This window comes from Tachypleus tridentatus, chromosome 13 (genome assembly GCF_004210375.1).
Source record: "Tachypleus tridentatus isolate NWPU-2018 chromosome 13, ASM421037v1, whole genome shotgun sequence".
Taxonomy (NCBI): domain Eukaryota; kingdom Metazoa; phylum Arthropoda; class Merostomata; order Xiphosura; family Limulidae; genus Tachypleus; species Tachypleus tridentatus.
In genome coordinates this window covers 121,537,611-121,555,450 of record NC_134837.1, presented here as the reverse complement: position 1 = coordinate 121,555,450, position 17,840 = coordinate 121,537,611, and the positions used below count along the sequence as shown (strand labels likewise).

General features: G+C 35.0%; 1 protein-coding gene across 3 annotated transcripts in view; it reads right to left on the bottom strand.

The window, feature by feature from the left end:
* Window positions 1-17,840, bottom strand: part of LOC143240478 (tetratricopeptide repeat protein 39A-like) — a 68,815-nt gene extending 50,975 nt beyond the window's left edge. Inside the window, exon 1 of one of the 3 annotated variants that reach the window (XM_076482949.1) lies at window positions 17,473-17,840. In XM_076482949.1, coding sequence (XP_076339064.1) covers window positions 17,473-17,475 — 3 coding nt within the window. In that variant the 5' untranslated portion in view covers window positions 17,476-17,840. Of the gene's footprint in view, window positions 1-13,419; window positions 13,627-16,921; window positions 16,997-17,472 lie in introns of those variants that run through there. The other 2 variants (XM_076482947.1, XM_076482948.1) reach the window with 2 other exon arrangements.

Below are 17,840 nucleotides of genomic sequence, written 5' to 3'. Positions count from 1 at the left end.
GAGGTACCTATCTAGTTCGCATAGTAATTCGTTTTTCATCCAATTTTTATCGAAGTACGTTATTGTACTATGTAGAAGTCTATCTGGTATAGTTGGTATGTTCAAATATTTGTGTATGAATTGAGTTGATATAGTTCTTGGAACTCTGTATGCTGTTGTGAGGAGTGTGTTTTGGATTGTTTGTAGTTTGATTTTAATTATTTTGTCGTTTACAGTTATCCATGCTGGAGCTGCGTAGTCTATTACTGGTCTAATATATGTTTTATAGATTTTTAGTATGTTATCTGTAGATGCTCCACTGTTCTTGCCAATCAGACTTCTAGCATGGTTAGTTCTTCGCCAGACTTTGTTTTTAATTTCATTTACATGGTTAATCCAAGTTAATTTTGAATCACAGGTTAGGCCTACAAATTTTGCCGATGTGGTAGTCTGAAGTAGTGTTCCATTCATATACATATTTCTGGCTGTAGTTTTTTTGTGTTTTGTCAATCTCGTAAAGACTACGAGTTGTGTTTTTGCTGTTTATTTTTATTCTATATTTTTGACAGTATTCACTTATTCTATTTAGTTGCGGTTGTATGTTTGTGGCTGCTATTGTTCCTGTTGCGGCACTTTTCCAGACTGCCACCTCATCAGCGAACTGTGAAAAGAATCCATGATTAGGATCCTTCAATGGTAAATTGTTTATACACATGATGAAGAGTACAGGGCTAACCACCCCTCCCTGAGGAACAACAGCGACTGGAGTAAAGTACTCGGAAAAGATACCCTCTACACTTTCTATTTTCCAAAAAGTTAGATAACCAGCGAATAATTCCTCGCGGTAGTCCCATTTCATTAATTTGGAACCTTAGACCATCGTGCCATACAGTGTCGAAAGCTTTCTCGATATCAAGGAAGCAAGCGACAGTATTCTTTTTTTATTGAAGCTATTTATTATAGTTTCCGTTAATCTAATTAAATGAATTTCCTGAATCCGTTTTGTTCTTCTGGTAATTTTGATGTTATCTCCAAGAATGTGAAGAGTCTATTACTGATTGTTCTCTCTAGAATTTTGCCTATACAGCTAGTCAGGCTGATTGGTCGGTAGCTATTAGGTTTATTTGCTGGCTTTCTTTCCTTATGGAACATTAATATATTAGTGAGCTTCCAAGAAACTGGGATGTATCCTGAGGATAGGGATAGATTAAAAAGTTTTTAAGTGATCAAACAATTTAGGAGTAACCTATTTTCAGAAGGATAGCTTGTATTTTATCTTCACCTGGAGATTTGTTTTTGTGTTTTTTTATTGTTTCAATAAGTTCTTGTTGGGATATTTTTTCGTTAGTATCGTGTCTTCGTAGTTTTCATGGTTTGTGATGTGTCTTGTTTGTCTCAGATATGCTCATTGGGAAAATTAGTTAAATGTTTTTTTTATTGTTTAGTATATGGTTGGTGACTTTACTGTAGAAATATGTATTCATATCTTGATCAGAGTGAGTTTTAAATGTATTCTGAAGTTGAGCTTTTATTATTGTGTTCAAGTGAAGGATATTTTTTTACGGCTGTATTATCATCAGTGAGTCCAGAATTTTCTCGGGTCAGTTTTGAGCCGAAGTTATCCCACTCTTCTTGTTTCTGGTGTTTTATTTGTGTTCTGATGTGATTTATTATACTGTTTATTTGCATTTTTGTTTCTCTGTCTCTAGTTATCATGAACTGTCTTCTTAATTGCCTTCGTTTTCTGATTAGGGTAATTATTTCGGTATTGGGTTTCCATGTGTTATTTGTTGTTTTATGGTGTTGTTCTGGTATTTTTTTCTTGGCTGCTTTCTGAAGGCACTCCGTCATTGTTTGACAATTATCCAATTCAATACAGGCCCGGCATAACCAAGCGTGTTAAGGCGTTCGACTCGTAATCCGAGGGTCGCGGGTTTGAATCCTGGTCGCACCAAACATGTTTGCCCTTTCAGCCATGAGGGCGTTAAAATGTTGGTTAAAGAGTAGCCGAAGAGTTGGCGGTGGGTGGTGATCACTAGCTGTCTAGCGCAGATAGCCCTCGAGTAGCTTTGCGCGAAATTCAAAACAAACCAATTCAATATGGGTTTTAACTTCTTTTATGACGTTATTAGGCAACAGGTTGTCTAATTCCCGTTTATAATTTTGCCAATTTGCTTTACTAATTAAATTTTTCTTTCCTGTAGGTTATATTTTGTATGAGGGGCGAGATCGAAGACGCAATATATTGGTAAATGGCCATTATCAACATCTTTTCCCACCTGGAATTTTATTCGTTTTTGGCTCATGTTATACGTGAAGAGGCACAGGTCAAGTACGTTACTGGTGTTAGTGGCATACGCTGTGTGTGTAGGGGTGATATCATTTAGTAGAACTATATTGTTATCATCTATGAACTGTTGGAAACTTCTATTGTTCTTTGTGTACCTACATCAAAAATTGACATTTTTACTATTTAGGTCTCCAATAACTATAGAGTTATGGTTGTCGGAAAAGATGTTCTTGAGTAATGCTGTGTCTGTTTATTTGGTGAACAGTATATTCCTGCTACAATTACTTTTGTATTGTTTATTTGCAGAATAGCCACAGTAACATGTTCGTTATTACTGCTCAATCTAATTTCTGTAGCTGATAATACAGTTTTGTATAGCAACATAATACCTCTATTTACATCATTTTTGTTAATTCTATCTTTCCTTATTGATGCGTAATTTGGTATTTTAAATCTATTGTTATTATATATTAAAGTTTCGCTTACTATTATAATATGAAGGTTAGTTTCTTGTATAAGGTCTTCGATCTCGTGTTTCTTGGAAGCTATTGCACCTTGGATGTTGATATATACAACTGTGAATATTATGTTGTTAGCATGTATCCGGTAAGTGTTGTTATTATGTGTGGTATATGAGGTGTCGCCAAAAGGGTTTTGTCCAGCTGTGTTTGTTTGTTTGTTTTTTTAATTTCGCGCAAAACTACACGAGAGCTATTTACGCTAGCCGACCATAATTTAAAACTAGAAGGAATGGATCTTGTCATCACCACCCCCCGGCACCTCTTGGGATACTTTTTTACCAACGAATAGTGGGATAACAGTCAATCTTAATAACGTCACCACAGCTGAAAAGACGAACATGTTTGGTATGACAGGGTTCGAACCTACGACCCTCAGATTACGATTCCAACGCCATAACCATCTGTCCATGCCGAACCATGAAATAACGTACCAGACTCTTTCAAATAACTGTGACCCCACACTTTTATTCCACAAACCATAGAAAACATTATACGAACACACCTAGACAGAAAGCAAAATCAACCAACAAAAGTAAATATATACCACGAATCAAAAAATCACGAAACCATATACTGCTGCATTCCACATATTCCAGACTCTATTAGAAAAATAACAAACATTTGGCAAAAACTAGTAACAAAACGACATTCCAGTTAATACCAAATTTATTCAAAAACCAGGCAGAAAACTAAGGTCTATACTATGTAAAAACTACACTGACAAACACCACACCAACATTATTTATAAAATACAATGTGATAACTGCCATGACTTCTATATTGAAGAAACAAGTAGAAAAATGAAAACCAGATTCAAAGAATATAAAAAGTCACCTTCACACATTTTCTATCACTGCAAATCAAATAAACACAACATAACCATAGAAAACACTCAAATACTAAATAAAGAAACAAACATAAACAAACGCAAAATTAACGAAGCCTTACTTATACAACAACTTAAGCCCAAAATAAACCAAAACAAAGGAACACCTTTATACCTATATTAAAAATAATATAATAAATAATAATAAAATGACAAAATTATATATTCAAACATCTAAGCCCGCCCTCTACATTCCCACACTCAGTTACACAACCCCTTTCAAACATGTGGTTAGCTTCCGGTCAATTACCTCTTTCTTTTGAACCTGACGATGACCGAAGAAGGTCAAAACGTTGTTCGCTCCTCTACGTAAAATATATTTTCTCAACCCAGACGAGCCGTTTTTACATATATACTTTTATTTAAAAGAAAAATCTGTATTACTGTAGTAAAACACTGAGACAAAGTATTTGACTTTTAAACATAAGAAATAAAATCAAAAACAGGTGCTTTATTAATCGTTGTTTTAGAGTGGATAAGCTTGACATTGTCACGTGCTCTTGGTTCGTTTTTTCTGTAAATTAGTGCTAACTGCTGTCTAAAACACTATAATACTTCTATTCTATTCGGTAAATTGCACATAAAATTTAGTGCTTATCGGTCAGCGGTAATTTTACGAAGTTACAATTCAAAAATCTGGAGTTTAATTCCTCGTGCTGGGCCCACTATTCGTTGGTAAAAGAGTAGCCCAAGAGTTGGCGGTGGGTGGTGATGACTAGTTGCCTTCCCTCTAGTCTTACACTGCTAAATTAGGGACGGCTAGCACAGATAGCCCTCGAGTAGCTTTGTGCGAAATTCCCAAACAAACAAACAAACAAATTCCTCGTGCTGGGCAAAGTATCGATAGCCCATTGTTTGGGTTGGAACTAATAACACAATAAAAAGGACTATTCACTGTAATTAATACTAGCTTCTGATAACATTTATTCACTCACCCACTGTGTTGTATTTGTTTATACAAATTAACAAACGTTTTGTATTTAAACCTAACAATATTATTCATGAATTTGGCAAAAGCCGCGTGAACTTATAGTTTTACTAAGTTAAAATAAACCTAGCAGTATTAGAACAATGCCGAAGCATAGATTGTTCTTGAAAACCCACTTACGTGGTGTTTGCTCTCTGATATCCACCGTAAGTTCACCCCTACTAACGATATTATGAATATTTAATTGATGTGTGTGTGTGTGTGTGTGTGTGTGTGTGTGTGTGTGTGTGTGTGCTTATAGCAATGCTTTTTAGTAGTTATATGAATGTATGTGTTAAGCCTAATGTCTAGACTATGAATCCTCGGGGTTTCCTGGTTCTTATCGCGTTACTGAAAACACACACAAAAACTCCGCATTAGATTCGTGGGTGTCTTACGAGATTGGCAATCAAACATAACTATTGGATTGAAAAAACAAACAAAAAACGTAGCTCCAAAATTGGTGGTGCGTGCTGTTCACTAGCAGATTTCCCTTGAAAGGCATGTGCGAAACCACTGACACAAACAGTGGTCTACATCTACAAACTTGGTTCTTGGGTGGAGAAAATAAAGAGGTGTTCATAAAAATAATTAAACTTCGAGAGATAAGGAAGCACTTGAAACCTACTAGATAAACAGAACGAAGAAAGAGGATTACACGTATACCGGTGTGTGAATAATTATGTACAACCGTGTCGCCGGTTCTAGTCCTACCGGTCATAAAGCACGAGGAGATAAGTTATCAATTCTTTCAACGAGTCTCATTATAACGAACCATAACTAGTCACCACCCAATTCACAGGTTACTTTAACGCGGAAGACACTTCAAATAAATTGAAACGCTGAAAATAATAACTACCAATAAATCTCGCTTTGGGGGTAATTTACTTATTACTTATTAATAATATTAATTATTCAAGCAAAGCGTTAGATTGGGTACGACTCTGATTTAAAACGTCACTTTGAAAAAAAAAATTCCTGTTGGTTAGCGGCAAGCTTGAGGCTTGTAACTCTAAAATTTGGGATTCGATCCTGCTATAAGCCGAATGCAGACAACTTATTGTGCATCCTAGCGTCTAAAAAACAAAACAAAAAACACACGCACAAAAGCCTGTTTCAATCTTCAGATCAACTCTAAGCCTAATGCAACCAGCAAGATTGCGTTTTATCCAGTATTAACATTGTGCGAGTTTTCAGTTGATTACTAAACACTGACGAACTTGTCTCGCAGTCAATTACATAACTGGTCACCACTTATAATCATATAAATCACTGAGCCATTATTTTTACTTTTATTTACGTGTCTGCTTAAAACTAGAAGAGACCGGGGGGGGGGGGTACTTGGAGCCTCCTGGGAAATAACAACCAATATTTTGGAGGAATACATAGGGAGGGGTCACCTAATACAACTTGCGTATTCCTCAAATATACTGGTTGTACTGGTCAAGTACAAAAATCAGTCATGAACTAATAACAGTTTGCACTCCACTATCAAATTCCACACAATTTCACTACTTAAAACACAACTAACACGTACATATGTTAGCTAGTTAACGACTCGAGTTTCTACATAAAGAAAATAATTTTGAACAGGTAAAAACACTATCTTCACATCTTGTAACAACGACTAGTATTTATCAAGATCTATATGACATACGGTTTCCTCTTAGTCTTTATAAGCATCATTAATAATGCAAAAAGTGATTAACAATAAACAAATGGCTCAACAGTCGACGTTTGAAAGATATAAATTTTGGTTGAATATTTACTATAGAAACGGTTACTTGTACTTTTTAATAACTTCTCAAAAAATAATAATAATAATAATGTAAATAATGGGGACCCGCAGAAAGCAGCAAGGGGATCATTTGTCCCCTTTACATTTCACAAAAACGCTCGCACATATGATATAAACCCATTATAGTTAAACTAGATATTTTAGTAATTTTTTATTAAAACTATAAATTCATCTTTGCGTTTAAACACATTCTTTTAGTCTGCTGACAAACTGTAAAACCTGATTCCCACATACGTGTTTTGTATCTCAGAACGGCTGGTATGGGTATTGATAAGAGAACAACGTTTCAACCTTTCTAGGTCATCTTCAGGTTAAGAAAGAGAGAGTTTGAATGTGACCGTTGACGGACACCCGTCTTAGAAACGAGAGTATAAAGGGGTAAGGGATTGGAGAGGGTGTTGCAGAAAATGAACGCCCGGAATCAGGCAGACAAATCAATCCTAGACGACAGGTAAATTCTTTGTAGTGTTATTAATGGCAACTATAACACAAACATTAGAGGCGGTCTAAATCACAAAAATACGAACTATTCCAACTACTTAAAACAACCAATACCGATATCCTATGCATAAATGAAACTTTATTGAAGGAAAAAACTAATTTTAGTATCCCAGGGTATAACATGAAACACATTCCACTCAGTCAAGACCGTCGAGGTATTGCCATACTATACTGTAACTCTATGGTACTCTCCTTCTCAAAACTCTCGTACACCACTGATAAAGAACTAATTATTTGCCAAATACACACCACACAATCTACCCTTATTACTTCAGTCACTATTTATGTTCCCCCCGAACCCAACACGTATTAACACGTTACAACATACTTCATTATCACTCGTAACCCCAACATTTAAACTCTGGTCAATAACACTAACAGAATTAAAACCCTGATCAAAACTCTCCAAGCTCATAACTGGAACAAATTTTGCAATACCATTGAAAAAGCCTATCCCAATCCTGCACTTTTCTGGTTTGTTTGTTTTTTGAATTTCGCACAAAGCTACTCCAGGGCTACCTGTGCTAGCCGTCCCTAATTTAGCAGTGTAAGACTAGAGGGAAGGCAGCTAGTCATCACCACCCACCGCCAACTCTTGGATTACTCTTACCAACGAATAGTGGGATTGACGGTCACATTATAACGCCCCCACGGCTGAAAGGGCGAGCACCTTTGGCGCGACAGGGATGCAAACCCGCGACCCTCAGATTACGAGTCGCACGCCTTAACACGCTTGGCCATGGCATGCCGCACTTTTCTGGAAAAAAGTTAAATCCATACCCAATACTCAACCAAACAATAACTTCCCAAAAATCAAATACAACAACATCACAGCAACCACCGACTCAGATGAAGCCAACATATTTGCTCAACATTTCATGAACACTTTCGTCACCACAAACGTCTCAACCTTTGATCAATCACACTACAACCAAATTCATCAGGTCATCAGTTAAAATTCCACTCTCTTCTCTATGCGGTTTCCTATTAATCTCAATCAAGATAATCAGCCTTTCTCATATTACACTCGCCCAATCACAAGAACCGGGATAAAGCTACTCCTAAAGAATACCAGAAATAAAGCTTCAGGACCAGACAATATCAGTAATATAGTTCTTAAGAACTTGTCCAATACCAATCTCAATCACGTAGTTTCAATTTTTAACCTCTCCCTGTTTTCAGGATATTACCCGAACATTTGGAAAACTGCTGTAATTAAAATCATACCAAAAAACATACAAGAACCTAAGTAATCCGAATAACTATACACCAATTAGTCTCCTGAATACCCTAGGTAAACTTATGGAAAAAACAATTACCAACAGAATTAACTGTTTCCTTGAGTCCAACAATGTGATCAGCGAAAACCAAAACGCAGGTAGAAGGAAAAGACAAACCACTGACCATCTAGTCTGTCTCACCGAATCAATTTTTAGAGTTCAACTGCATACAAACAACTATTGTCACCTTTTTAGATGTCTGAAAAGCGTTCGACTCAGTCTGGCACAATGGCCTCCAGTACAGAACTCTAGCCCTAAGCATCCCGCAAATTTTAGTCCGATGGATATCCAGCATCATCACTAACTGTACAGCTGTGGTCATACATCAGTTTCAAATCCATTCAACTTACATACAGGTGTGTCCCAAAGGCTCGGTACTTAGTCCAGTACTTTACAATATCTATGTTAATGACATACATTTTCCCCCTCTTAATTACACCCTTATTTCCCAGTATGCTGATGATATAGAAATATGGAGCAACTCCAGCAACCCCCCACACAGCAGCCTACAGGGTCCAAACAACACTAGACTCTCTCACTCAGTGGTGCAACAAATGGCGTGATGCCTTAAACCCCACCAAAATCAGACCACAGCCATTCATCGAAACGTCAATAAGTACAGGAAAAAAAGTTAACAATATAAAATTGAACATCAATAACGTTGATATCAACTTCACCAATTCCATCACCTTCCTAGTCCTCACCATGTCTCGGAATTTAACCTGGACACGACGTTTCCAAAACATCATTACTCAAGTAAGTACTAGAATTTTCTTTCTTAAACGTATTAGTGGCCCTAACAAAGGTTGCTCCCCAAAAATCATTCTCACCATATACAAAGCATTCATTAGACCCCTTTTTAAGGACGGCAGTGCAGCCACATGCAACATGTCTGAAAAACAATACCCAGTATTACAGAACCTCCAGAATCGCACCATCAAAATTGCTTTTCGCCTGCCCAATTACACTCCCGCAACATACCTCAAGTCATTAACAGAGCTCTTACCAATACAAGACAGGTTCATTAGACTGGCTTATCGCTACTACACTAAAGCAAAAGACAGAAAGAAACTCATAAACAATTCATATATCTCAACTAGCGGGCACATCCCAACCCTCAGCCAAGTACACATCACCACTGAATTGGATCATTAATCACAATGATTAGTACAATCTTATCTATATGTTTATAATGCTTTACCTTTCAGGTTGGGCACTGGGTGGGTAGATTTTTCGGCGCCCGCCCAGCGTAAGTGGTTTTCTCCGGTTCCCCCCACACCAAAATTTCTGGTTATTGGATTTATAGATTCCAATACCCCTTTCTCTGTAACTTTTTCCCTTCTGTCACTCTCTTTTTTTCTTTTTTTGTTTGTACATTAGTGTTTTTGTTGTTGTTGTGGTGTTCATTTCTTTTTGTATTTACATTTTTTCTTTCTCAATTAGTCTTTCCTGTATATTTCTCGGTTACTTCTTCCCCTCTTCCCGCTCCTTTTGTTTTTCCTCTCTCTCTCTCTTTCACACACACACACAACTCGCTCTGCTTAGATCAATGCATCCTGTGATAAAGCGTGACGGGCTGCAGCTTGGATCTCTCTGCTACTCTACAAATTTATCTGAAAACCTTATCAAGATTGAATTCATTCCCACTGAAACAGCCCAGCTGTCCTTCTCCACAGCCTTCCTGGTTTCTTAGTTTTCCCAGACAAAAAATAAGATATTCCCTTATCCTTCAAGATAGGCTTAACGTAGGAACGCGTGTGGGGCTGAAGAGAAACAACAGTTTCTGAGCGCGCCTGGTTTGCCTTTCGGGTTTTTTCCCTAGAGGTTTAAAAACCAAAAGTGCTACCATGTTAATTTGACATTTGGAGGCGTTGCAGTTAGATGTTAGGTTATTAATTAGTATAGGTATAAAGGGGTTCCTTTATATTGGTTTAATTTTGGTTTAGTTGTTATATAAGTAAGGATTATTTGATTTTGCGTTTGTTATATTTGTTTCCCTACTTAAGATCTGCGTTTTCTATGGTTATGTTGTGTCTATTTCATTTGCAGTGTTCAAAAACTATACGTCACCCCCAAACCTCACAAACCCGATTGTTCACTATGACCCATAATGTCGGCATGTGAATCATTCAACTTGTAACCTTGGTAAATAGATAGTGTGGACATTTTGTAAATATGTAACATCAGCCGGCTCCTTTTTCAAAGACTCTTAACTTTAAACATATTCTTAATAAATTAAATCAAAGCCTTAATGGCCAGTTTTGATGTAATCTCCCTCTTCACAGAAGTCCCAACAACCAAAGTCTCCAAGATAGCTTTAAAATTTTATATTCAAGACCCCAAGCCATTGATTACACATCCCCAGCAACCAATTAGCAACCCTTATAGAATTCACTATCACCAAAACCATGTTCAATAACCCAGGGAATATATAATCCAGTGAGGCTCAGCACATGAAACAAAAAAACTCAACATATAAAGAAACCAAATAAACACAGCCACAAAACTTTGTTCACCTGATAAAATTAACGATGAAATAAACAAAATAAAATAACTTCATCAACAAACTTCCTCCAAAAACCGTGGAAAAAATTATACACACACCCCTAGACCAACAACAAACAAACAATAACTCCCAAGATACAACAAACTACAAAACCTTACACTGCTGCATACCATATGTTCCCGACATCAGCGAAAAAATAACCAACATTTGGAAAAAAACTTAGCAAAACACAACATTCTAGTAAACACCAAATTTATTCAAAATCCAGGTACAAAACTGAAGTCCATCCTATGTAAAAACTACACTGACAAACACAACACCAACTTTATTTATAAAATACAATGCAACAACTGCCACGGCTTCTGTATTGGAGAAACAAGTAGAAAAATGGAAACTAGATTCAAAGAACACAAAAAAACACCTTCACACGTTTTTGAACAGTGCAAATCAAATAAACACAGCATAACCATAGAAAACATCCAGATACTAAGTAGGGAAACAAATATAAACAAACGCAAAATCAAAGCCCTACTTATACAGCAACTAAAACCAAAATTAAACCAATATAAAGGATCACCTTTATACCTATATTAATTAACAACCTGACATCCACCTGCAACGCCCCCTATAATCCCGTACCCGTTTCTATTCTCGTCCCTAAGACTTGTCTGTCAACGGTCACATTTAAACTTTTTTTTTCAACCTGCAGATGACCTAGGAAGGTCGAAAGGTTGTTCTCTCCTTATCAATAAACGTGTTAATTCTCACACCAGTCGTTCAGATACATTTTTATTTCAAGTAGGTTTCTCATCATCAAGACATACGTGTTTTGCCCCCTCCCTAAAATACTTCTGTGGGCGCCCCTTTATATTAACTGATCGGAATGAAATTCTTCAGTTGAGGTCCTTGTTTCATCGACATTCTCGGTCGTAATCCCATTAAAATCTCGCGAAATGGCGTTGCGTAGAAAATTTTAGATAGACCTAAACATGTATAGTAATTTAACAATGTGAATTGATACTCTTAGTAAAAATACCAAGACAACACGCGGCAGTGTGACGTGCAGCCAAAACAACCTAACATTGTGTGTTAGTAACAGATTTTTTTTTCGCGACATTTCACTCTCTGTAACAAAGATTGTGGTAATCCAAACTATAAATGTTTTCAGCAAGTGTGTTCTTCTGGATCTTTACTCAACGAATCCAACTTAAGGACAATCCTTTAAGCAATATAGGAGATATAGTTTCCAATATTGATTAAATTTCTTCCTGCCGTTTTTTGTTTTTCTCGCACCAAAAATACGGAACTTTATTCGATAGACAAACATACTTAACTTTAACGAATTTTTTTCCACGTATGGTACACTGATAGATATTTACAACCTACAATTGGAGGTCATATTTGACGTGAATATAGAACAAGTCTCCAAACTTATCTGACTAAAACCACTCAGTTTTGAGCAAAATGTTTGCACACGCCTACACAAAAATTCTCGTGAGCTATCGGTTAAAAATTTTCACCACAGCTTCACCTGATAATAAGTGGGCTGTTTTCAGTTTTTGTCATTTGGATTAAATATTTACGGTGAAAGGACGTGCAAATACATAAAAATTAGTTAAGCTATGTGAACGAGGTTTATAGTTTCTAGCTCGCTTTGAAAAGAATTATATTGGTGAATGGATTTTATTCATTGTTAACTTTTAAAAACACGAATTTGCTACATTTATGAAATTCTTGTTATTAAAAAGCGTTTATTTTCACGTGATATTTAAAGCAATTAAACAGATTGATACAGCTATACCAAATATGTGGAAGTAATGAAAAGACAGTCAGTCAGTCTAAATTCCAAGGCATTACTACGAAGGAAATTATTAATATCGTTTTGGAAAGAAACCTCTCACCACATACTTTAAACAATCTGATTGGTTCTATAAAGTATAGGTCTGTTTCGAATAATAGGGTTCCGTTGGTTACAATCAAATGTCACTCTCATATTTAGTGCGTTTTTGATTAGATATCTCTATAATAAACAAAAGTCTGTAACTACTGACACATGATTTATAAAACACAACTGTTTGCTATGTATCATATGACGTAGCAGGTGTATCAAAAGTAGAAATCAGTATCGTTTAAAAAAACAAGTTAGTTGTCTTTGTGTTAAATAAAAATCCAACAGAATAAGAATATTTTAATGACCTAACAATAGATGAAAACACGTTATTTATTGAAATAACATTCTAGCAAAGTCAACTGTGTCCAATTTAAATAGGTTAATTTCTAATTTTTCTCCGATTGTTAATTATGTAATAATACATTTATTATTAAATAGTTGCTTTGAATACTTGGAAAATACTTCAATCGACTGAATATTAAATAATACAGTGGAGATGAGGCAAAATTTCATCGTTAATTTTGGATATTTATCACTGTCAGCTGAAAGTTTTGTTGGCACGCGCCCGGGAAACAGCTTGTTTCCTCTGACGAACATTCAAGTACAACAATACAGTATCTTTCTGGCTGTTGAATCAACACGTTACGAAATAGCTATCTGTACGTGCCGTATTGGTTTAGTATGTGTTGCTAAACCTTAAATAACAACAATACTTATTTAACTAATACAAATTAATACTAAACAAAGCAGTGTCGCAACTGGCAGAGCAAATAAAAATAATATACTTTTTAACGACTCACCTCATCTTCGCTGTCGCTATCGGCCATTTTTCGGTTTTGTATTACAGAGTCATCTTGTGATACTTATAATAACTAAACACTTTATTGTGTCTTATTAATTAAAGCTATGTTTAATAATAATAATAAATACAAAAGTAAAAATATTACAACGTATTTAGTTTTAAGCGATCAACAGAAAAACTGACTGTACACAGCAGCAGGGTAACTTCTAAGAAACTATGCTATTAAAATAACTGGTAAAGATGAAATAATACGCATGCGCTAAAGGAGCAATCGTTACGAAACAAATTTATATGAGGTAATTGAACAATCTACATAACCGCCAACCCTCTTACGAGTTAGTTATTTTTTGACGCGCGTTAAATACAAGAAACACACATGATGATCGAAAGTCATTAATTCAGTGTACATTGTTATTAAACGGTTTTGATACGATTTCCAAGATGCCTCAAAACGATATAATGAAGAATATATCCATATGCGCGCGCGCACACAATCTTTAACATTTCATTTTTGATGTGTTTACTTATAAATAAAAACTTTACCCTACAATTGTATGTCAAACTTGGTGTAAATATAAACACGTCTCCAATGTTATTTAACAAAAAAACACTCAATTTTGATCAAAATGTTTGCATAGCCTGTGCAAAACATCACGTGAATTATCGGTTAAAATTTTGACTATAGCTTCACCTAATAATAAAAGTAGATTGTTTTCAGTTTTTTCTCAATTGGATTAAAGATGGCTGATTTACGGTGAAAAACAAGTGCAGAAACATAAATATAAGTTATTTGTTATTTCTTGCCTTTGGAGTTCATACGTCATCTTATGTTACAGCTTACAGAGTACATAATCCTTCTCGTAATTCAAGGCACGCGCACGTTTTACTGACGTCACGACAGTACAAACTGCAACGTTAAACTTTGTGACGTCATGATAGTGGCTACTAAGTGACTGACAACATACCACTGTATAGTGGTACGAGTGGTGAAAACAGGCGATTCCTCCAGGAAATCTTCGATTCACTTTCGGGGAAATAAGACCCAATGTCTACATGTCACATAACTCATCCTAAACCACTGGTCGCACTGACTTCTTAAAGAAAAAAATACAAATCGTTTTGGTCTCAATGTTTGAAAAAAATTTTTAAATTCACCCTACCCTTTAGGAAAACCGGGGATTTCCTGAAACTACTGGGCTCATCAATTTCTAAATGGCGTAAAACGGATCGCCTCGACCCTAGGATTTAGGGTCCAACCCTCAATTAGAGAACCAGAGTATTCCATAAATACGGACCCTATATTTGCCACTGATTTTTACATTAGAGCACGTAAATAAGTGGGCTTAATAATTGCCTTTCGTAAGTTGGTTAAAGAAATTAAACTAATATCATAGCACAAATTACCATTAAATTAAAAAAGGTGTAAAATAATAATTTAATTATTAAATTTAGATTATAGTAGCCCTGTAAATGTGGGGCATGGACCTTGGATTCATCACCATAAATAAAAAAATACAAAAAAGTGACTTAAAAACTGGTACAAAGATGGCCGAGTTTAACTGTTTTCAATTCGTCAATTGTTTACAGTGAATAGTTGGATTTTTGTTTTATTATTAAAATAAGTACACTGTTTCGACAGCTAGCGCAGTCAAACACAAATACTCGAGTTTGTACTTGAAAATGACAGTGATAATAGTCGAAATATCTTAATTATTCTAATATTTAAATAATAATAAAAGTACAACTATCAAATGTAAGCTGTCAATGAATGAGCATTATTAATCGGTGGGAAAACTATCCTTGTAATCACTTTAATTGTATGTCGTTTAATAAGTTGCTTTGGGCGGAAAACATTCCCCCTCCCCCCCGAAGTTGAAGGTCTCTCAAACAAATAAGAACTAAGAAACACGTTACTACAAATTAAAATAAATCAAAGATTTATCCTATAAAAACTTTCTTGGTTATTCCCAACTGTAAAAGAAATAATTATCAGAATATCTATAGGGTTTTGAGCCCGTTTTACTTCACCATACAGTAACCTAAATGCATTAAGCCTCTGTCTTACAGATTATAGATCTCCGAATTTGAACTTCGTAACAGTTTTGGTTTTAATAACGGATTTTCCATAATTCAGCTACACAGATTTAAAAATTCTTTTTTTCTATCACGTAAGGATTTTTTTTTTACAAATCGTGAAAAAGAAAATCTCTTACTTAAAGTTATTATTTTGTTTACCAGAATGAATATTTTTATTTACGTTTATGTTTGGCTTCTAGAATAATCGATAAGACCCTTACGTTATGTTTAATCTAGACAAATATATAGCCAGTGTTTGTCGACGTTTTAAGCATAACAAAATGTGACCAAATATCAAAGAAAATTATTCCCTTGTGTAAAAGTGCATATTTGACGTTTCATGACAAATCTGTACGTGCTAGAGTAAAAAAGGATAGCATTTTTGGATTCAGCGTAAAGGAATTAGTGCTGAACATGTAAACTTTTCAGGGCAGTTAAACCATCGCAGCCCTGCGTTATCTTTTCAGTTTAACTTGTATATTGTGATGAAGATGATCTTTGTCGATATGTGGTCGTGGACGTTAAAGGAGGGGTGGGAGGATAAGATACAGTGATGATCTTAATGACGAGGAACCCACTTGAAATAAAAAAAAATGTACCTCAAAACTGCTGCTTTCTTAACTTGAAGATGACCTAGGAAGGTCGAAACGTTGTTCTTTCCTTATCAATAGTGTTAATACCCATACCAGCCGTTCTAATATATACAGTGATGACCTATTCCCCCCTCTCTGTGTAGTTGTTTATTTAAGTTAACATAATTCAAGTGTATATGCTAATACTGTATACACACGAGGCCCGGAACTTGCATTTATTTTAATACTTCAAACGACCACTTTCAGTTGGTTATATACCACGGTTAACAGCTTCTACGTAATTCACATTTCGCTGAACTTAGTTCTGTGCGATTGTCCTGAAAATCCGCCAAAACTTCCATCACTAATTGCACTTTTCACTAGATTGCTACTAGAGTACTTACATAAATACTCTTTTAATACACAAGTGACAATTTAATGTTAAATTAAGTAAATTCTAGCTTATGTTGCTTATTTATTATATTTAATGTAGCTATTTAAAAGGTAGATGTACTTACGTACACTACCATCAGGTGTATTTGTTTATTTCACTTAGTACATCGTGTTTGTGGAAATATTTTGTCATATGGTGGAATCTATCAGATATAAAAAGGTTAATCTCTTGTCATTAAGAAAAGCATTCAGAAAACAAAAAACCTTACATCATCTTAGGTTGCTTATTATACTATTAGTTTAACAATCCTTCAAATTTAACTTCAAAATCGCCTGAGGAAGGGCGTCTGGACCTCAAACGTTGTGGACAAAAGTTATCTACCAGTTTTTAAAAAAGTTTTATCTTTTGTTTCAAAATTAAACATTTTTACGGTAGACTTACGATAAATATAGGATTACCTTATGAATAAAAGATATTCCAAAACACCGTACTATACACTTTGCCACTACACGATACATAATCTTGTGCTTTCTACTTGCCCTTGTCTAAGGTTACTGATGAAGCCTGTAATTCTCCGAAACCGATATAACTCAGAAATTGGAAAAAGAATGATATACTAGGTCTGATAACAATTTTCTACTGTTCCATCAAAATTTAAAACTACCAGAGAAAGGGAGTTCAAGCACTAAATCGGTAGATGTTGATAACGTTAAAACATCCATCATTTACCATATTTTGTGCTATAAATTTTCCTTTTTTTTCGACTTTAATCATACTACAGTCGTCTTCGACTTTTCATAAAAATATTTAGTAGTTTACTAATATTAGTTATTAATAATGCATAAACAACAAATAATTAAATATATTACAAAGCTGAAAACTGTATGATAAGAAAATGCATAAATATAAAATCATAAGGCTTTAAAAGTATCATTACTGGCACTAAATTGTGCTTTCAAACCATTAAAAAGTTGTTAAAAACAAATTCAGAGATTATTCCAATTCTTACCATATTTGTGGTAGCCTAACCTATAGGCACAGTGCATAAAGCTTGCCAAGTTTAAATTTTCTTTCGACATGGTCCACACATTTTTTTTTAATTCAGAATTTACCACCTTTCTCAAATCCATTAGGCTTAACACGTATTTGAACTAAACTATCATTTTGTGTAATAATATAAAATATCAAATAAACACTTTTATATTAAAGATAACTCAAATTAATACAAATAATTAAATTAACTATGATAGAAACAAAATATAGTTTATAGCTTTAGATATTCTTATAACTGCAGCACATTTTTTTTATATTTTTACATCACCTATACACGATACTAAGTAAATATACTTGACTCCTCCACAGTTCCACTATAACGTT